Source organism: Silene latifolia, chromosome 2, assembly GCF_048544455.1.
Source record: "Silene latifolia isolate original U9 population chromosome 2, ASM4854445v1, whole genome shotgun sequence".
NCBI lineage: Eukaryota > Viridiplantae > Streptophyta > Magnoliopsida > Caryophyllales > Caryophyllaceae > Silene > Silene latifolia.
Window position 1 is genome coordinate 16,959,032 of NC_133527.1, and position 23,362 is coordinate 16,982,393.

Consider the following 23,362-nt stretch of genomic DNA (forward strand, 5'->3'; position numbering starts at 1 on the left):
TTATTTCGGTATAGAGAGGAAGGATTTTCGAATTTTATCTCTCTAATTTTTCATAAGATGTAGAGAGTATTTTGATTTCTTACACAAGAAATTTTTGTATAGAATTGTGAAATGAATAATAGGAATCACATTGGCCTTGTTTTCTCCTTCAAAAACCGGGTATGGGGGGTGGCAAAGGGCCAATGCATGACCAAGATGCTCTTCACAAAAGAAACTAGGTGTGCATGGCTATGAATTAGGTTTTATGATTATGCTTTCCACTTAAACATAATTAACATAATTTAAACCTAATACACCCTCCTTATTTTCGGCACTTTCATAAAATGGGAGGTCCATTTTATATTTTTGTCATTTGTCAATTTGTCATATGTTACATGTTACATGACATGTCACAATGTAATGTATTTTTAACATATTAAAAATCAACGTATTAATAAAAATACGTCATGTACAAAAATCGACTTAGTAATTCATAATTACTTGTACCAAAAATGGTTTATCAATTATAAATCACAACATTTTGTATTTATAATAAATTATTCATTCAGTTCTAATTGTTTCGTAAACAATAATTTTATCTAAGTAATAAAACAATTTGATTACTTAGACCGTATCTTATTTAATCGAATTACAATAAGATGCGTCAATAATACTCACAAAATCGTCCGTCAATTTTAAGCAATTTAATAAACTCGTATCGTCATACAATCAATTAAATAATCAATTAAGAGTGTTACCCTTTAGGTATGACCTAAGGGGATCAACTGATCACCACCGTCGCACGACAGTAATGTCAAACTCTAGTTAGCCAATCATTACCGATATGTGTGGACCAGTTGACTGTAAAATATTACATCTCACATGTATTCTTAAAATGAGATTTAAACATGTGATCATCATGATTAACAGTTGTGATCGCATTATTGTCGGAGGACACATATTCCAACAGTCTCTACATGTTCGAATACTCTTTCCATTAGGTCCTGGCTATTTAAAACTGCCGACATTGATTGATTACGACGACAAACTCGTACATTAACTTCAAAGCACTTATCAGTCTTATCGTCCAATAACCAACCCAATTTTTTTTTCTTTTCAGTAGCGAACTCTCTAGCAAATAACAATTTATCTTCATTCACTATATTTATTGCCCATCCTTCACAAACTAAGTCCATTAATGATGCTGAAACCTACAAAAAAACAAACCCTAACAAGTGACAAGACTCAACAGAATAACAGAAACAGGAAATAAAAGCAGGAAAAACACTACAATCACAGGAAGAGTAATACTGCAATGCCACCATAGGACCAGTACAACAGCAGAATAACAGAAATACTAAAAAGTAAAGACAACACGAACAAACACAATACCCTAGAAACAACAGTAAACAATTAAAACATCACAAAAAATGAACTTGTGTATCCAGAAGTATTATAATGTGTATTTAGCTTTAATATCATGTGTATCCGCAAAAAATATAAAATGTATCCGAGAGTTAGTGTTAAACTTGTAACAATTTCCATAAAGTGTATCCGCTAATAATATAAAATGTATCTGCAAATAGTATAAAATGCATCTCGGAGTTAGTTTTAAAACTCCCAAAAAATTAGTGTTAAAAAAGTCTAAGTTAGTGTGGAAAAAGTATATCTACATATGTTATAAAATGTATCTGAATAAGAGGTATATCCGGTAATAAAATAAAGTGTATCTGAAAAAAAAAAAAAAAAAAAAAAAAAAAAAAAAAATCAAGCTTGGTTGAAGCTAGTTCGTACAGTTCATACGTTAAGGCAGTTCGTACCTGAACCCGCCCCTATATATATATATATATATAGGATTGGGGTCAGGTGCGAACCGTACGAACTACTCGGACACACAGTATAATACATCCGGATACAGATACTACTATACTCAGATACACATCGTATAACTACTAGATACACATGGTATTACTACGAGATACACATGTATCCCGTAGTAATATGATGTGTATCCGGGCTGGTGTTATGTGTATCTACCGCCCCCACCACCGCCGCCACCACCACTAATAACCACACCATCGCCACCATCGCCACCACCACTAATAACCACACCAGCGCCACCATCGCAACCACCACTAATAACCACACCACCGCCACCACAACTACCACTACTGTAACACCCCGCGCCTTTCTTATATTTTAAATAAACTTTTAAGTAATTTTTATTAAATAATTATTATTTATAGCTTTTTTTTATAAAATATCGTCATAGTCATGTAACGATAATAATAGCGTAGATTCTAATAATATTATTCTCCGTCTTGAATTATAGTAGGTTGAGGCGGAAATTCTAGTAGAAACCGACTCATTTTGAGTTATTGGGCTTATCGTGACTCATGGCCCTTTTTCCTTCTCTTTTCTCTACACAAAACCCCAACTAAACTCTCACAACTCCATCTCCCTCACTCCTAATTTCTGAAATTTCCCAACAAACACACCACCATTGTTGAACCATCTCCACTCAACCCTAAAATCACCATATCTCACTCAATTCTTCACCAATCTTGTTCCTTTTCGCGCCATTCTCTTCCTTTTCTCATTTCCCTTCTTTCTAAGTAAGAAAGTTGTCATCTTTTCCTCTATTTCGAAATTCTCATCTTACAAGAACAAGGGTGCTTGACTTAATATCTTGATTTTTGTGTTTAGGGGAGAATTTGGACAACCCGGAGGAGGATAGCTACATCATTGATGACTCAATAGAAGATTGAAGTGCAAAAAGGTACGGTGATGGGTTACTCGAATTTCATGTTAAAATTGTGTGAATTATGTAGTATTTGACTCATATGAATGTTAAAGTTGGTATCTTTCATGACTTATAGTGATTTGGTGTTGAGTAGAATACTTGTATGATGTTTTTCACATGTTAATGAGTAATTTCCATGCCTTGTGATAAGATGGAGAAATATGAGAATTGTCTTAAAGGAATTCCCTCATAATTACATGATTAAACCTAACTTTAATGATTAATAATCAACCCCATATGTTAATTATATCTTGAATGTAGTAATTTTCCATGTGTTCATCATATTAGAGGAGTATAAGATGATTGAAATTAAGATGGTTGAAATTGGAAGACTTTAGATGGTTGTTTAATGGAATTTGCGTGTACAAAGTGATCCCTAGGTGGGGTGGCAAAGCCTACCCAACCGGTAGCGCGTCATTGTATTTCTGGGTTATAAAGGTTGGAAATCAAGCCTTGTATGTCCCTGCCGGTGGGCCGGCAGCCGGCCTACCCAACCGGCAGCGAGTATATGCCATTTTGATGTCTTTTATTATAGGGTGTACTCCCTGTCGGTGGGCCGGCAGCCGGTCAACCGGCAGAGAATACACAATGTGAAATGTTGAACTTAATTGACTATAGTAGGTATTCCTTGTCGGTGGGCCGGCAGCCGGCCACCCGGCAGAGAATACACATTGAGTATTATTGACCTTGTTTACCTTGACTTGTATTCCCTACCGGTGGGCCGGCAGCCGGCCACCCGGCAGAGAATACACTTTCATCTATTTTGACCTTGTTTCACCTTAACATATATCCTCTGCCGGTGGGCCGGCAGCCGGTGCCCACACCGGCAGAGAGCACCTGATATTTGTTATACTTTTATACTTATGCATGCTTCACATGAATTGTTTACGTTATGTTTGTGCAATCATTTCCACTCGTATTTGTGACCCAAGTGTGACGTTTTACATTGTGTGACGACTTGACTTTCCTTATTTACCTATTTCGGACCTTTGGTTGCGAGTGCGTGCCATGTTTCCAAATTAGGATATCCTTCCGCCTTTCTTCGGACCTTTGGATACAAGTGCGTGCCATGTTTCCGATTAGAGGTTACTCGACCTTTGGATACGAGTGCGTGCCATGTTTCGAGTCTTGGATACGATTGGTATATCGTTTTTCGAATCGGGTGTCGTCCATCCCGAGAGTCTGGATCCGGGTTTAGACTAGGACCGTATTATTATCGTCGTCCTACCAGGAGGTTGGAGTCTAGGTTGTTTGTCTTGTCCATCTATACTTTGTAATTTGTCTTACATTTGAGTCGAGTCAATATGTGACCGTTTGACCTAATCATTCTTCTCTCGTTTGTGCATAACTACTCTTATTTCATTTTGTATACTAATCACGATCCTCTTGTCACCATAAGTATTTATTCTTATGCTTGTTTGTTTAATTAAATTCCTAATTACTTGTATTTTGACATATTGTGGCTGGGAGAACCCTGAGTTACTCCCCACTAACTGTGGCTTTCATATTTATTATGAATGACAGGTTGGTGATGAAGCTTAAGTGGGGAAGACCGTGTGAGCTAGCGAGTTCTTACCTTGGACCTTATTTAGCTATCACTTTAATAGACTCACCTACTTTTAGACGCATGTTCATTCGTGGGATATCTTTTCCCCAATAAATAAACTTGTGTTGTAAACTTAAACTTAACTATCTAAACTTATTTATCGTGTTGGTGATGCCTCGCGTTGGACTTCATTAGAAGCCTTAAAAGTTTTAAAAATCTCGTGTTTCCGACACGATTTACTAGTTATATTTAGTTACCTAAACGAGGGGTGTCACAGTTGGTATCAGAGCATATATTGCTCCCGACGCACACACGTGTACCCCAACTTAAAATTTTAACTTGACCTTGAATAATGAATGAGAGATGGATAGAATTAAGGACCTAAGTTTGTAGCCTTTTTGTGTATGTTTTGTGATAGGTTCTAACTTGTTTGCTCTTGTGCGAAAAGATGGTACGATCAACCAATGTGGAAAATGCTATCAAGCAAGCCCTCACTCAAGTGCTTGCTAATCAACAAAATGCTCAACCCACTCCCCCTCCTCATGAAACCAACCGTCAAGGAAGCTATGCTTGGATTGCGAGTCAACTAGCAAGGAACAAGGCTAGGACGTATCGTGGTGAAGTGGATCCCGTTGCTCTCTCGGAGTGGTTTCGTGATATGGAGAAGAAATTCTCTCTCTTTGATGCCCGAGAGGAGGACAAGGTGAGGTTAGCCTCTCACTTTCTTGTAAAGGAAGTCGATAGGTGGTGGACTTTAACCGGTCCTACCGCTACTCAAGACCCCAACTTTGATTGGAACCGCTTCAAGTCACTTGTGGAGACTCGCTTCTACCCTAAGGAGCTCAAACAACAAAGATTGAAGGAGTTCATGTACTTCAAGCAAGGGAATCTATCAATTCAAGCCTACACCGACAAGTTTAATGAACTTGCTCATTATGCCTCCAAGTTTGTGAAAGATGAAGAGGATCGTGTCTATTTCTACAAGAACAAGTTGAATCCTAAAGTGGAAAGCATGGTGAGAAGAAACTCAACTACCTTTGTGGAAGTCTATGATGATGTCATTTGGGCCGAAAGCTCTTTGAAGGCCATTGAAGAAGAAGCCAAGCCCCACTCCTCTTCTCATTCTTACCGTTCTAACTTTCATGGCAAGAGACCAGTTGTGCCTTCTACTCCAAACTATGCCAACAAGAGGAGGTTTGTGCTAAGGATACAAGACCATGGAGGACAAGAACCAAGAGTACAAGAACCAAGAGTTCAAGAACCAAGAGGACAAGCTCACACCTCAACTAAAAGGCTTGGGAAAGACCGTAAGTGCTACCATTGTAGACAAGCCCCACACCCCGGAGTTGGATGTTATGGCAAGCCCTTGACTTGCTTTCATTGTAAGAAGCCCGGACACCGTATTGCCGATTGCCCCGAGAAGACTGATGCTCCTACTCCAAACGCTAGGCCAAGAGGAACCATCTTTGTCATGAGGCTTCGCTAAGCCGCCGCTCATCCCGATATCATTACGGGTATGTTCTCAATTTTTGATCAACCTTGCCTCATTTTATTTGATACCGGCGCATCTTTATCTTTTATATCTTCCAAGTTTTCGGAAAAACTAGCTCTTGAGCCTATACCTAGTGAGGAAACTTCTATATCCTTACCTTCCGGAGAAATGTTCTCTTGCTCCCTCACTTTCTCCGACATTCCTATTTCTATTTCGGAAACCTTGTTTCCCGCTAACCTACTTCGTTTTCCCCTTGAGGAATTCGATGTAATTTTGGGTATGTATTGGTTGTCAAAGTATGATGCAAGATTCGAGTGTCGAGACCAAAAGATTTGCCTCAAGAGTCCGCTAGGAACTCGTGTGTCCTATAGAGGAGTCCGCTCCCAAGAAGGTGTAAAATTGATCTCCGCTTTGAAGTTGATGAGCATGAAGAGGAAAGGTAACCAAATATTTCTATGCGTGGTGACTTCTACCTCCCCTTCCTTACCTAAGATCAAAGAAGTGCCCGTGGTTTGTGAGTTCGCCGATGTCTTTCCCGAAGAATTGCCCGGAATTCCTCCCGAGTGTGATGTTGAGTTCTCTATCGACCTTGTACCCGGAACCGGTCCGATTGCTAAATCCTCATACCGTATGGCGCCAACCGAGTTGAAGGAGTTGAGAAAGAAACTTGATGAGATGATTGAGAAAGGATTCATTAGACCTAGTGCCTCACCTTGGGGTGCTCCTTCTCTTTGTGAAGAAGAAAGATGGATCCATGAGACTTTGCATTGACTACCGCGAGCTTAACCGTGTTACCATCAAGAACAAGTATCCTCTACCAAGAATTGAAGATTTGTTCGATCAACTCAAGGGTGCTTCTACTTTTTCCAAGATTGATTTGAGATCCGGTTATCATCAAATTCCCGTTCGTGAGTCCGATATCCCTAAGACCGCCTTTAGCACAAGGTATGGACACTTTGAGTTTAAGGTGATGCCCTTTGGTTTAACCAATGCCCCTTCTATCTTCATGGACCAAATGAGTCGGACCTTTAGTGAGTTCTTAGACAAGTGTCTTGTGGTCTTCATTGACGATATCCTCATCTATTCCAAGTCCGAGGAAGAGCATGCCGATCACCTTCGTATCATCTTGGAGATCCTTCGTCGTCAAAAGTGGTTTGCCAAATTCTCCAAGTGTGAATTTTGGTTGTCTAAGGTGTCTTTTCTAGGCCACGTGATATCTAAGGATGGCGTTATGGTAGACCCTTCAAAGATTGAAGCCCTGATCGAGTGGAAGAGTCCAACCGATGTTGGTGAGATCCGTAGTTTCTTGGGTTTGGCGGGTTATTACCGTCGCTTTGTGAAAGATTTTTCCAAGCTTGCTAGACCGGTGACTCAACTTTTGAAGAAAGAAACCAAGTTTGTGTGGACCGAAGCTTGTGAAGGTGCATTCCAAGAGTTGAAGAAGAGGTTGACTACCGCTCCCGTGTTGACCTTGCCCGAGGATGGAATTGATTTTGATGTGTTTTGTGACGCCTCTAAGATGGTTTGGGTTGTGTTCTCATGCAAAATAGGAGAGTTGTTGCCTATGCTTCGCGACAATTGAGAGTTCATGAGGTGAACTATCCCACTCATGATTTGGAATTAGCCGCCATTGTTCATGCCTTGAAGATGTGGAGACACTATCTCATCGGAGTTCATTGCCGTATCTACACCGATCATAAGAGTTTGAATTATATCTTCACCCAAAAAGATTTAAACATGAGACAACGACGATGGTTGGAATTGGTGAATGATTACGACGTAGAGTTGTTGTATCGTGAAGGAAAGGCAAATGTGGTGGCCGATGCCCTAAGTAGGAAGTCTACTCATTCCTTGAGTGCCATTCGTGTGCTCCCCGACGACCTTTGTGCCGAGTTTCGTAAGTTAAGTTTGCAACTTGTGGAGAGTGGTTTTGATTATCTTGGTGCTATAGTTGCCGAACCCGTTCTTCACCGTGAGATCCTTGATAGCCTTGTGGACGATGCTACCTTTGGTGGAATTTTCTTACAACAATAGTTATCATGCTTCTATCAAGATGGCCCCTTATGAAGCCCTTTATGTAAGGAAGTGCCGTAGTCCGATTTGTTGGGATCAAGCAAGTTATGTTCGTGACCTAGGACCCGACAAGTTAGCCGAGACGATTGATCAAGTGAAGCTCATCCGTGAAAGAATGAAAGCCGCCCAAGATTGACAGAAATCTTATGCTGATGTTTGCCGTCGACCCTTGGAGTTTGAAGTTGGAGATAAGGTGTTCTTGAAAGTGTCCCCGATGAAAGGAGTAAAGAGGTTTGGAGTCAAAGGAAAGTTGAGTCTGAAGTACATTGGACCTTATGAAGTGATAAAAAGGATTGGTGTCGTGGCTTATAGATTGGATTTGCCCCCGAGTTTGGGTAAAGTTCATGATGATTCCCACGTATCTCAACTTAGGAAATACATTAGCGACCCTAGTCATGTGTTGCAAAATGAAATTCCCGAGCTTGAGCCTAGTCTTTCTTTCGAGGAGAGACCGATTCGTATCTTGGATAAGAAGGAGAAGAAGCTAAGGAGCAAAGTGGTGCCCTTGGTGAAGGTTTTGTGGAAATATGTGATGTAGAAGAAGAGACTTGGGAGTCGGAGGCTTCCATGCGTGTCAAGTACCCTAGTTTGTTTTCTTAAGGTAATGCCTTTCACTTCAAGTTTCGAGGGCGAAACTTTTTAAAAGGAGGGATGATTGTAACACCCTACGCCTTTCTTATATTTTAAATAAACTTTTAAGTATTTTTTATTAAATAATTATTATTTAAAGCTTATTTTTATAAAATATCGTCATAGTCATCTAACGATAATAATAGCGTAGATTCTAATAATATTATTCTCCGTCTTGAATTATAGTAGGTTGAGGCGGAAATTCTAGTAGAAACCGACTCATTTTGAGTTATTGGGCTTATCGTGACTCATGGCCCTTTTTCCTTCTCTTTTCTCTACACAAAACCCCAACTAAACCCTTACAACTCCATATCCCTCACTCCTAATTTCTGAAATTTCCCAACAAACACACCACCATTGTTGAACCATCTCCACTCAACCCTAAAATCACCATGTCTCACTCAATTCTTCACCAATCTTGTTCCTTTTCGCGCCATTCTCTTCCTTTTCTCATTTACCTTCTTTCTAAGTAAGAAAGTTGTCATCTTTTACTCTATTTCGAAATTTTCATCTTACAAGAACATGGGTTCTTGACTTAATATCTTGATTTTTGTGTTTAGGGGAGAATTTGGACAACTCGGAGGAGGATAGCTACATCATTGACGACTCAATAGAAGATTGAAGTGTAAAAAGGTAACGGTGATGGGTTACTCGACTTTCATGTTAAAATTGTGTGAATTATGTAGTATTTGACTCATATGAATGTTAAAGTTGGTATCTTTCATGACTTATAGTGTTTTGGTGTTGAGTAGAATACTTGTATGATGTTTTTCACATGTTAATGAGTAATTTCCATGCCTTGTGATAAGATGGTGAAATATGAGAATTGTCTTAAAGGAATTCCCTCATAATTACATGATTAAACCTCACTTTAATGATTAATAATCAACCTCATATGTTAATTACATCTTGAATGTAGTAATTTTCCTTGTGTTCATCATATTAGAGGAGTATAAGATGATTGAAATTAAGATGGTTGAAATTGGAAGACTTTAGATGGTTGTTTAATGGAATTTGCGTGTACAGTGATCCCCTGCAGGTGGGCGGCAAAAGCCTACCCAACCGGCAGCAGTAGTGTCATCATTGTATTTACGGGTTATAAAGGTTGGAAATCAAGCCTTGTATGTCCCTAGGGGTGGGGCAGCCTACCCAACCCAACCGTGCAGCGAGTATATGCCATTTTGATGTCTTTTATTATAGGGTGTACTCCTGTCGGTGGGCGGTTGGTCAACCTACAGAGAATACATAATGTGAAATGTTGAACTTAATTGACTATAGTAGGTATTTCCTGGGTGGGCGTGGCCAAGCCACCACCCGAGAGAATACACATTGAGTATTATTGACCTTGTTTACCTTGACTTGTATTCCCTACCGGTGGGCCGGCAGCCGGCCACCCGGCAGAGAATACACTTTCATCTATTTTGACCTTGTTTCACCTTAGCATATATCCTCTGCCAGTGGGCCGGCAGCCGGTGCTCACACCGGCAGAGAGCACCTGATACTTTTTATACTTATGCATGCTTCACATGAATTGTTTACGTTATGTTTGTGCAATCATTTCCACTCGTATTTGTGACCCAAGTGTGACGTTTTACATTGTGTGACGACTTGACTTTCCTTATTTACCTATTTCGGACCTTTGGTTGCGAGTGCGTGCCATGTTTCCGAATTAGGATATCTTTCCGCCTTTCTTCGGACCTTTGGATACGAGTGCGTGCCATGTTTCCGATTAGAGGTTACTCGACCTTTGGATACGAGTGCGTGCCATGTTTCGAGTCTTGGATACGATTGGTATATCGTTTGTCGAATCGGGTGTCGTCCATCCCGAGAGTCTGGATCCAGGTTTAGACTAGGACCGTATTATTATCGTCGTCCTACCAGGAGGTTGGAGTCTAGGTTGTTTGTCTTGTCCGTCTATACTTTGTAATTTGTGTTACATTTGAGTCGAGTCAATATGTGACCGTTTGACCTAATCATTCTTCTCTCGTTTGTGCATAACTACTCTTATTTCATTTTGTATACTAATCACGATCCTCTTGTCACCATAAGTATTTATTCTTATGCTTGTTTGTTTAATTAAATTCCTAATTACTTATATTTTGACATGGATGGCAATGGGTAGGGTCCGCCTAGACCCGAACCCGACCCGAGATTTTTCCTTTGCACCCGTACCCGACCCAGACCCGCAAGGGTCTAAAATTTGAGGACCCATACCCGGACTCTATGGGTAAGGGTAGGGTCAGGTCTCACCCATGGTCCGAGTTTAACCACTTTAAGAATAAGATTAACGGTATGGGGTCTATAATATTAAAAAAAATTCATACTACTTTAACATTATGAGTTTATTAATCTGCCGTTAATGGTGGTTGTCGGTTGTCGGTCGCCGACTATTAGAGAGGTGGTTGTCAGTCGCGTATCAGTGCTGTGGTGGTGGTTTTCTTGTGTCAGTGGTGGAGTGGTGGTATTGTCAGAAGAGTTTGGTTGGGTTTTATCACTTTATGGGATGAGAGAAGAGAAAGAGACTTTAGTTGGGTTTCTACAGTCTGTCAATATGAATTCAGAAAAGTTGTAATTTTGATTTTTTTTTCTTTAATAAAGGGTCTAAGGGTCGGGTATGGGTCTCATAACTTAGACCCGGACCCGGACCCGAAATATTTTCTTAAGACCCTTACACGACCCATATCAATTGAGTCTGAAAAAATGAGACCCATACCCGACCCGTTAGGGTCCGACCCTCAGGGTCTGGGTCGGGTCCCCAACCCACTGACATCCCTAATTGTGGCTGGGAGAACCCTGAGTTACTCCCCACTGACTGTGGCTTTCATATTTATTATGAATGACAGGTTGGTGATGAAGCTTAAGTGGGGAAGACTGTGTGAGCTAGCGAGTTCTTACCTTGGACCTTATTTAGCTATCACTTTAATAGACTCACCTACTTTTAGACTCGTGTTCATTCGTGGGATATCTTTTCCCCAATAAATAAACTTGTGTTGTAAACTTAAACTTAACTATCTAAACTTATTTATCGTGTTGGTGATGCCTCGCGTTGGATTTCATTAGAAGCCTTAAAAGTTTTAAAAATCTCGTGTTTCCGCCACAATTTACTAGTTATATTTAGTTACCTCAACGAGGGGTGTCACAACCACCACCGACAAACACAAAAACATAATCAAGATCTAGAAATTCGATCCAATCTCACCATTCGGATTTTCCGTAACCTGACAACAACTGCTCCGGACCTCTGTCTAACACCACACCCTCCCACTACCACCAGCAACAAACCGCAATCACGACCACCCCACCTCAAGTCATCCCCTGCAACAACCCAGAAACACGCCGGCAATGAGACAACACGGCGCCGACCTCCGGTCCCACTGTCGAGAATCCAAAATTGATAACTTATCTTTTACATCTCAAATAGAATCCAAATTTGACGGGTATAGCTAAAAATTGGCACCACCAACATCACCACAATCACCTTAAACATCCACCAGCAGCAGGGGCGACACCAACATTACCATAATGAAACTCGGAATCGGAACCCGAGTTTAATTGAGACCAGATCCGATAGCAACCACTGCTACCCCTTCAATTCGAGCAACCCAGCCTCGATAACCGCCAGAGAGAATGGCGAGGCTGAGTATGTCCGGCGTCGGAGTCGGCAAGCTAAGTGAGTGGGGTTAGAGATGAGGAGAGAGGAAGGATAGAAAGATTAGATATGTCGGGAACGAGGAGTGATTGGAGTTGAAATGGCGGAAGATGGGTGATTGGAGTTGATATGTTGTCGGCGTGTTGGACTAGTGATGACATGAAGAGGAGTGATTGGAGTTGAAATAGGGGAAGATGGGTGGGGCCAGTTGATTAGTGGATAAGGGTGCACTGAGCAGTAATTGTTTGGAGTTATTTTGACAGATTGGAGCTTGGTTCACGGGTGCACGGCAAACATTACATGGAGTTTGGTTCACGTGTGTTTTGGTTTTTAAGTTAGTTGGCACAGTTCGCACCGAACTTTAAGTTTGCACGAGATCCTATTTCTATATGTGTGTGTGTGTGACCAACTTAAAATATAAAAATCCATAAAAACCCTCCATTTTTTGACCAATTTGGCTATACACAAAAACTTTGGAGCGACGGTCTTTGTTTGTGGCGCAAATTTCATTGAGAAATTGAAATTCGAAAATAAATACAAGTGATGTCCAAACAGGTTTTTATGAAATTGCATTTGAATCATATTCTCCAATACCCTACGGAGGAACTCTCACCACGGACGTAAGAGGTTGCCCCTTCGCTCTCGCAGTTCCCCTCTCATTCTCACTCGCACCAAAATCCTTAAAACAAAATTGAACAAAATTGATTGAAGAATCAAAGTTTTAGATAGCGAGAATCTCAATTTCAATTCTTCACGCAAGCTAAGAAATTTCGAATCAGGTCACTTTAGTTTTTTTGTTCTTTTCATACTGACGTAGAATCTACAAATCAACTAAATATTTTCAGTATTAGCGATTCATTTGATTTACTCCGTATTTAGTTGTATTGACATGTGATTATCTGAATTACTACACGATATTTGATATATATTCTGATTACATAAGAAAGTGTCTTGTTTAATTTGTGATTTTCCTCTTTTGTATTACGTTGTTATGAGAATTAATGATTTTGATGCGATAAATGCAGCCTATATCGGTTCAATGTGCGTCACAGTTATTAGGCCCATTAAGGTTGTCTAGAGTTAGGGTTTACCATAATAGGGTTTATTATATATATGCCCATGTATTGACTTCAATCAATCGATCAATAATACAAATCTCTACCTTTATGAATTATTTTCGTCTAGATCTTAACATGGTATCAGAACCTTTCGCTCTTGAGGCCTAAATCAAACTTCCGCTACCTGCCGGTGGGTGTTTAACCTAGCTATCATGCCCACCGGTGGGAACTTATAAACAATCAAATTTTCCGTTTTCCCTTTTTTAATTAGAAAGTAAGTATAAGAATGAATAAATTCAAATCAATTCATATTGATATGATCAGTTTTTGGTTATTGGACCTGCATTACGTCCGGTAATCATAAGCATAGCCAATATTGTTTGATGATTAGTCTTTTGCGTTCTATCATCCTTAAAAAACTCCAACCCAAATCCTTTTTCTTTCGGCAGAAAAAAAAAACACAATTTCCTCTATTCTTCAATTCATTGTCAGATCTCAGGAATATTATTTCTTCAATCAAGGTGGTACTAAATTTACTGGCGAGTTACGCAAGAAAAATTTACTTGCGAGTTACGCAATGAAAAAAAATTGGCGAGTTACGCAAGAAATTTGTCTGGCGAGTCCCATACGCATCAAAAAAAATTTGTCTGGCGAGTCCTATACGCACCAAAAAATTTGTCTGGCGAGTCCTCTACGCACCCTTACCAACCAAATTGTGAAGAGGAAGAAGATTGATGAGAAATTCCTTGAAGGAAGATCAAGATGGGGAGATAAATGTTTTTTTTTTTTCGATTATGATTATCTTGTATTTTTCCAATCGTCAAGTTCGTACTATGTATTGTCTTTACGATTGCGGGAGAGTATTAGACCCATTAAGGTTGTCTAGGGTTAGGGTTTACCATAATAGGGTTTATTATATATATGCCCACGTATTGACTTCAATTAATCGATCAATAATACAAATCTCTACCTTTATGAATTATCTTCGTCTAGATCTTAACAACAGTTGAAGTGATACTAATAGGACAATGTGACACTGTCACAGTGTAATGTTTTACTTGGGAATCCTGCACCCGAATCAATTAGCCGAGTTCTTAGTCGTTTCTGCAGAGATTCAGGATGCAATTCACCAGTTTGTTGTTCAGTGAAGTTTGCATAATTTGATGCAAGGAATACGCACAGGAACCTAAAAAGAACAATTTGAACACGGAATAGTGTATAGATGCTGATTATAAACATGATATGAAAATGACAGAGAGCTTGTGGATTATTGACAGAATTGGGTGTGTTTTTCCTCATCAGATGTACGTAGGCAAGCAAAACTCAATTGGAATCATGTTTTTTTGTTCTTCTTCAATACCAAATCTCGGATTATTGACTGCTTGGAAGATTTTTGAACAGAGTCAGTCTCCTATAAGACGGAGGTATCCGTCTTAATATTAAAACGATATCCATTCTGTTTTTATGTTACTAAACAAGAATTTGTGAGAAACGAAATGAATCGAGTGAACGCTTGATTTTATTGAGAAGCAACTCATGGATAAGGTAGTGGAGACCCTTGAGGCTCCAAGTAAATAAATATATTGTTATTTGCATAACACAAATCTATATCTATATCTATCTATCTATCTATATTATTAAAGAAAGCTTTTTTCGAGTGATTACAGAGAGTCCAAGTTTTACGAACAACTTTTACTAATAAAATAATGAGAATAGATATACGATAACAAAACCGGTGTTTGTGTTTGTAGACCTATGGAATGTTGTTTTATAATAAAAAAAAGGCAGTTTTATTTGACTTGAAACATGTTTGAACGTTATATGTATAAAAAGAATATATCCAACATACATAAAACTTGAAACCCTAGCTTTTTACCCTCGTCTTAATTCTCTTAGCTTTTTTTGATTGATTTTCTTTTACGTTGCGAATTGCGATGCTAATGTGTATATTATTAATTGTTATATTAATATTGCGTTTGCTTATTATGTCGATCGTACTAATAGTATAATTTGGTCGGAGTTTAAGCAATAAATATTAAACATGATAACAAGGATAAAGAGAGATTGATAACAACAACTAAGGATTAAATTTGGGAAAGTAATAGAAAGCAATGACGAATTAAGATTAAGAAAGAGTAAAGTACCGAATACAAGCAATCGAATTCCGTAGCTAGGGTTCTAAGAGAAGAGTAATAGAGAGTAGGGAGAAAAAGTATCGAAGTAAGGGGGAGAAGAATTAATCGTATGATACTTCCGACCTAGCTTATATTCTTAATACAAAGCCCAACTCGAAAATAGTCTAAAGCTCGCATAAAACACAAAGCCTCTCGATCGAGTGAAATGAAACCACTCGATCGAGAACAAATCTTGAAAATCCTCTCGATCGAATGGAAATGGGGTTCGATCGAGTATTCCTTGTAGTAGCCTTTTCGATCGAGTAACAGAACAGCTCGATCGAGTGATTCTTGATGGATAAAGCATTTGATCGACCAAATAGTGTAGCAAAACCGGTCGATCGTGTGGACTCCTTAGCACCTTCCAAAGCTACTTCACGCATCTCTAAGTGACAGATTCCGGGCTCCGATTCCTTGTTCTCCAAAATGCATGCGAATAGGACAAGTTTAGACTCGATTTTGCTCCTTTCTGGTCTGTACCTGCAGTTTACACAAGACAAACAAAAGTAGACTATTCGGGGGCATTTGTAGCTAGATGCCACATAAATAACACAGAAATGCGTGTAAAAATGAGGTAAAAACCTTATATAAAATACACGCATCAGTAGATGTGGTGAACATAATACGTATAAATAGTAGAAAAGGTGGGATCATCCTATTATAAATAGTAGAATTGTCTTACATCGAAAGATTAACATAAGGTATGCTAATCCTATTATTATAAATAGCAGAATTGTTCCACATTGAAATATTAACATAATGTGGGGTGATCCTATGACTATAAATATGAGTCATCCTTAAAGCTTAAATATCAACCCAAAATCTTTTGAATCTCTTAAATAGTCTTAGATAGTGCTTACAGGAGTTTGTATTATTACCTCCACAATAGTGAAATTTATTTGTGTTATACTTTTGATTTTGGTGGTTTCATAATTATATAGTTATATATAGTTATATCATCTCCTTTTCTACTCAAATTTAGCAGTTTAGCAATAAGTTCTTTATTTTCAAATTTTTAAGCTGAATTTTTAAATAACGAACATACATCAGTAGTACGTATACTTATTATATAAGAGACTTTAAAAGTAACGTTACATAATGTAAGTTTTTCATGTTAAATTTTCAAGTTTTAACATTTTTTTCATCTAGAGAGTCCAACTTTTAAAAACTCATTAATATTTATAAGAAAAAAAATGTTAATTTTATACGTAAAAAAAAAATTAGACTTTAGATAAGATTAGTTTGTTAGCAATAAGATAAAATTGCACACATGTTGCCTATATACGTGGGAAAAATTTTAGACTACATAATATTTTGTTAGTATTTGCTCATTATTAATCGGGTTGGATGTTGAACGTACGAATATTAACATATAGTATTTGCTCATATTAATAAATATTAAATATAACTGCTATTAGATATAATGAGTAGCAATTGTCCGTATTTCGGGATTCGGGTTGGATGTCAAGCTAGGCATGAAAAAAATGGTGTATTTCTTAGTATGTTATTTGTTCCACATTGGAAAATAATGGAGGTGATGTGAATATAGTACGTATAAATAGTAGAATTGTCTTACATTGAAAGATTGGAATAAGGTAGGGTGATCTTATGATTATAAATAGAAGTCATCCTTGAAACTTGAGAAACAACCCAAAATCTTTTGAGTCACTTAACAATTGTGAAAGAGAGCTCTTAAGAGTTTCTATTACTAACAGTAAAATTAAAATTTAACAAACTATAATTTTGTTGTCACTAAATAGTATGTTTGTTTATAGTGGTCAAAAACATAGACGGGTTTATCTTTTACGCATTTACGGTGGAATGATAACAATAAGATGATTATAGGAGTATATGTTACATGTGCTTTGTGAAAGAAAGAACATAAAAATGAACTTTATGTATCAGTAATTAGAAGATTAATTATTCTTATGCAAGACGGTCTTATTAATTGACAAAAAAAATTGAAATGACTAATTTAAAAGTATGACATGGGTAAGGGGCAAGGGCTATCAAACAGTCTAATTTAAAAGTATGACATGTGTAAGGGTTATCAAATTTTTTTATCCATATTTGAAGGGTAGGTATATGGTTCAAACAAAATATATACTCCTTCTGTCCCCGTAAATAGTTTACATTTGCTTTATTCCCCATCACAAAATACAGCAAATGTAAACTATTCATTAATTTCACTCCTGTCTTTATATTAATCATAAGGGCTATCAAATTAAAGCGCCCCGATTCCTTTACACTTATGATGATGAGTACTTAATAAATTTTGCTAGAATTCGAGATAACAAATCTTTAGAGGCTACTTAATGCTTAGGATCAAGTACGTATCAAGAGACCATAAGGGATTATGATATTTCATTTTTTTTAGAATTATGTGACCCTCATATTTGAACTTCGAAACACCTATTCGATAATGTTCTATAACTTAGTTTTAAAAAAATCAAGGTTATTAGGGCTTTCAAACTAGTTCAGAGTATTATAATAACAAGCTTTGATTGATCCATTTGTGAAATACAAGTTGAGTATAATAAAACATGGGAGTTGCTTTTTGCCGCCCGTATTTTACTAATATTTCCCGAATTAGGACATTGACTTTCCAATTCTACCCCTTGTCTATTAAAATTATTAACTTTACCATTCTATCTCATCAACTTTCCACTATTATTTATCTCCAAATTAACTCCATTGCATGAATTAAAAAATTTCAATCATGAACAATGACAATTAACAACTAACAAGCGAGAAACGAGAAATTAATCGAATTCGAACACTTTCTTCAATATTCATTTTCGAACTTCATTAGTAAATTTACATGCATAAGGAGATTAAGGACGGTAGTTGAACAATGGATTGAGTAATAATCCTGAGAAATTCATCATAAACTAAGAATCAAACCACAACATACAATTCATCATACACAGATACATTATGCCAAACCTTCAAACTACCATCATATCAACATTCAAGCACACCATAATTGAGCAATGCACTCTCTTAATATCAAAATCCAATGCATAGCATAATAGTACAACAGAGATGGCGACAACAACAATGGCAACTCCTAGTAACCAGACTAAGGCTGAGTTCGTGCGTGTTCGGCGAGAAATCTCTGGTTTGTTCGTAATTTCGTATCCCAAACACGACATAACCATGCTCTGTGCGTGTTCCAAAGACGACGCACCCACCGGCAAAACGTTTTGATTACACGACCTATACACGGTGGTCTACCTTAGACGACTCAAACCATGGTTTGGTCGTCAGATTTACCCAAACCATGGTGTGGTCGTCAGAACCATGGTGAGGTCTACTTTAGACGACTCAAACCCTAAATCGAATCGAATTTTCCATTTCTAAAATTCATTCCCTTAATTGTAAAATATAATCATTCAACTATTATAGTATGGAATTTACATTTGAATTACGAATAATACATGGTGATTTTCCAGAATTTGCAATTGAATTACACTACTCCATTGATTACTATATACCTAAATACAACAGTTAATGAATTAGAAATTAAAAAGAGTAATTCGTCTTAATTGTTGCTATTGTTGTTGCTGAGTCTTAATTGTTGTTGTTGTTGATGCCTAATGGTTAAGCAATTTCAGAAGTCCGGTGAGGGGAACAAGAGAAGGGAAACGTAGGCTGTGAGTATTAGGATGTTCAATGTTGAAGGGTAATTTCGTAAGGATGTCAATTGTATAAGGGTAATTTAGTAATTTACTTAGGCAATATGAGTAATTGTCGGGCGACAAAAAGAAAAAGTGTAAAACATACCAGAGGTAAAATATCATACTAAAATAACATAATGTTTTGTTGGCATGTAAGATAGAATGCTTTTTCTTTCTACGCTCTTGTGGCGTAAGTACACCTGGTCCTTGTTTTTCCGCTACTCACATGTGTCGACGACTTTCTGAAGACGCTAGCTGTGTGCAAGATGTTGACAACGATGCTTGCGACTTCTATTTCGTACTCCACCAATTTCATTTTTCTATCCGACCTTATCTTTCGCTAGTGTTAGTTATTAGATCCGTTTTGATGTTAAATTACGAATGTATAAAGGACTTAGTATGCTCTAACATTATATAAGGGTTATTTAATGAGAATACTCTAAACTATTAGAGTGCTTCTCAAAATACTCTAACCTATAATTTAACTACGAATATACCGAACTATTATGCCTCTCATCTTTTACTAAAATATGTGGATGGGCTACCTGTTGAGACGGTCTTTCAACATTCTTAATCACATTTTCCCCCTCTATTATGTTCTTAGGTACTATTAATTTTGTTTACCTAGTTTTTTTCTTTTATTTTTTTCAGCACATTGTTCCTTGTTACCAACTCTTTCCTGTTTGGCCTTGTATCTGCTAATCTAATATATGGGCATATACCGGAAACAACGCCACCAGTCGACAACGATGATGTCGTTTTGGAGCTTCTCCTTTGCTTAATCAGCCTAAGCCTCGTTCTCTGGTCAACGCGGCCTATACCAAAGATTGCTTTTATTAATAGAAGTAAAGGGCGAAGAGGGCTTGGGTATCTACAAAAGGCGCCGCCGACGGTGACATTTCCGACGAATTTCCGGCATGCAATTGGGGAAAAATGAATGAAATTAGGGTTTTATAATTAGTTAGGTTAAAGATTAGTAATTAGGAGAAGTTTGGAGAATAAGGAGGTATGTGTATTAGTTTATGTTGGGGGAGAGGAGCCAAAAGGCAGGGAGAAGGAGGTATATCCGTAATTCCGTATATGTGTGTAGCTACTTCTTGAGGTTGACAATTGTGATTGCATTTTGTCAATACGACGATCCAGCGAATTACAAATCAAAGCATTTTTTTTTGATAAGCACCTTAATAGTTTGGAGTATTGTCATTAAATAATACTTATATAATTGCATCTTTTCCTACGTAAAAAATAAAAAAATAAATAAATAAAATAGCATCAAAAACAAAACAAAAAAAAAAAAAGGAAAAATCGTGGTAATAAACACACAACAAACGTTGAAATGTGTATATTTGAGAAAATCAAGCCCAAATAGCTAATAAGGCCATAAAACCAGCACCAAGAAGCAAAGCAATGTTAGCACCAAGGAACAATCTTTTGTTAGATTGGACCTTCGGGTTCATAAAGTCTTGGGCCAAAAGATCTACAAGTGCCATGTATATCAATATTCCTGCTGCTATTGCATCCAACAAGCCTTGTACGATCAAGGCTGTTGGGCTATTTTCATTATACACATTGGTTATTCCGATTCCAATTGCGATCCCAACTGGAGTTGTCACGGAGAAGAATATTGCCATACACAAAGTTGATGCTGACTTAAATGATGCCTGCGTTGTGTAACTCATTTATAGTTAGCTATAATAACGGAGTAATAGATTATAAGGTGTCGTTTGGTTGTTATTGGGGAATAAAGTCCTATGAATTTATAAAACACATGAAATTAGACAATTCATGTAAATTGCTCAAAAGCTGTTTGGTTGACATATTGAAATTATGCATGCGGGAGTTGACAATTATTCATGGGAAAAAAGTTCCAATTCACCCGTTTTAAAATGGCAACTAAAGGAGCACTAAAAGTATATGTTTTAATGTCGAGGGTGATTATTTTAATTAACAATAACCCTTTAGTAATTTCATCATGCTAATTTATTGTAAGATTTTTAAATCTACCGCATTTAAAAAGACAGAGTAAGAAGTGATAAGGTGTTACATACCTGCGCAATACACCCACCAAGTCCCATACCCTCAAAGAATTGATGGAAACAAAGCGCTGCCATGAGAGGCTTAATTGTGTCAATACTTTGTGATGTTCCCAAAGATATTCCGATAATCACTGAATGGACCACTATTCCCATCTCCAACACCTATTTCAAATATAACAACATTATACAACGTTGTTAATCAAACAAATAAAACGACAATTCATAATTATAATGACATTTTGTACGACTAAAAAGTTAGTCCCTCCGTACAGTATGATCTTCCTGGTTAAATATTAACTGATCTGGTACCCCACACATTAGCGAATTTGAATGTATTCTTTTTCACAAATCGTATCATGAAAAGTGGGTACAAAAGTAAATTCACGTAAGAAACATCCTCAAGGCTACTGAAGGACAAAAATTAACACAAATTCTTATTTGTGACGGAGAGTATCCGTCACAAATAAGAGACGGGTACTATATTGTTTCACAAAAAACTCATAGGGGGTATTTGGTTGGATATCTCATGAATCGAAACTAAGTTAAATATCTAATAAATTCTAATTCTATATTTCTACCCCAAATTCTTGGAAATTCTTTAGCCAACTTCCTCAAAGGTAAACCGAGTTAGATATCAAATAAATTTTAATTCCACCCAAATTCCCGATCGAGAATCGTATAGCCAATTTCCCTAATCTTTTAAACTTTGTTTCTCGACTCTCGTTGATATAAACAGTTTCGTTAATTAATAGTTAACATGATTCGACCCGAGGCACTAAATAAGCAATCATGTACAAGATTCCTTCAAATAAAAGTGAAATCTGAAAATAACATGCTACATGCGTATTTAGCACGATATGTAAATAATATTACACCAAATAGAAGAAATTTGAGCTTATACTAATATGCATGGTCTATCAACGCCGAACATTGTTACATTACTCCTCTTAGTCCTCCAATTATTTTCCTAGTGTTTTAGGGATAGCCAATTTCGTAAGTTTATTCATGCTAAAAAATCGAAACAAAATAAACTAGATCGATTCAGTCAAACAAAATTTATAATATCTGCCTAGCAATTACCTAAATCGTAAAACACTAATAGTTACGTTTGAATAGCCTAAAATTCAGCGTGACTTAAACTATAAACTATAATTAAGTAAAAAATCATACCTGAGAAGTGACCTTATATCTAATACGGTCCAACTCACTCAAACCCTCATCGGGAAACACAGACACAGGAATAGCTCCATGGGCGTGCCCGTGTGTCGCATGAGTATGCAAATGGACATGCCCATCACGGTCTCCTTGGTTCTCCTCGTCGACGGTGGCGGCGTTCTCTCCGGAGTGAATTTTACGGTAATGCCCAGTAGCAAATGCGTCAATCATTAAGGTCCCGAGTGATCCTACCATGGCCGCTAATCCTGTAAAAGGGAATTTTCCCCAAGGGTTCTCCTTAAGGCATGGGCTAGTAAGACTCTCGAAGGCATCGGGTAACACGTGTATGAACCCCGTCGACAATATAACCCCTGCCGCGAAGAACTTTACTAGGAAAAACAGGTTACTCTCCGGGCTTAAGGCGGGAATGCGCTTGCCTAGTATAGGTAAACACACCCCTATAGCACTGGACACTAATATGATAACAAGTGCCGCAACTTTGTACCTTAGAACGACTTTATTGTTCCTGCTGCTAGATTCACCTGATTGCTCGCATGTGCAATCTCCCGCGACCAACGTAGGGAGAAGCACTAGAGAGACGAGAATTAGACTTTTTAGTGTTTGTTGTGACATTGTTTGAGAAATCCTTAATAAGGTTTGTAATACTAGGAGAAGAGTAGTGGGAGAGGGTAACGAATAGAGCTTTTATTTAATGGAGTTTATCAAGTGAGCCAGCATTGAACATATTATATAGGAGATAAAATCATAGCAATTAAGTATCGGTATACCGTAATAATACCAGTTTTAGCCTAAATAGGTATCTAATAAGAAGAGTAGTGGGAGACGATAACAATAGCTTTTATTGGAGGGAGTTTATGTATAATCTATATCTATATCTATATCTATATAGAATCAATCAATCAATCAATCATCAATCAATCAATCAATCAATCATCATCTATCTATCTATATTAATAAATGAAGCTTTTTTCGAGCGATTGTAGAGAGTCCAATATTTATTAACTACCTAGAATAAATAAATTAGTTTACAAAAATCGGATAATGTGAGATTTGTTATTGATAGATG

General features: G+C 37.6%; 1 protein-coding gene across 1 annotated transcript; it reads right to left on the minus strand.

The window, feature by feature from the left end:
- Window positions 1-20,309: 20,309 nt before the first annotated feature.
- On the minus strand, window positions 20,310-23,052 carry LOC141628545 (zinc transporter 1-like). The gene is made up of 3 exons (XM_074441673.1): window positions 22,291-23,052; window positions 21,133-21,282; window positions 20,310-20,745 (listed from the first exon to the last, which is right to left on the minus strand). Exons 1-3 carry the CDS (start codon window positions 22,906-22,908, stop codon window positions 20,440-20,442), a joined length of 1,074 nt encoding a protein of 357 aa, XP_074297774.1. The 5' UTR covers window positions 22,909-23,052; the 3' UTR covers window positions 20,310-20,439.
- Window positions 23,053-23,362: the final 310 nt, after the last annotated feature.

What these genes read in the sequence shown, in the direction of transcription:
- LOC141628545 (XM_074441673.1), bottom strand. Translation starts at nt 22,908, where the DNA reads ATGTCACAACAAACACTAAAAAGTCTAATTCTCGTCTCTCTAGTGCTT. An exon ending in GATATAAGGTCACTTCTCAG is followed by an intron (nt 21,283 to 22,290) that starts GTATGATTTTTT and finishes TATTTGAAATAG; the next exon opens with GTGTTGGAGATGGGAATAGT. An exon ending in TTGGTGGGTGTATTGCGCAG is followed by an intron (nt 20,746 to 21,132) that starts GTATGTAACACC and finishes TACACAACGCAG; the next exon opens with GCATCATTTAAGTCAGCATC.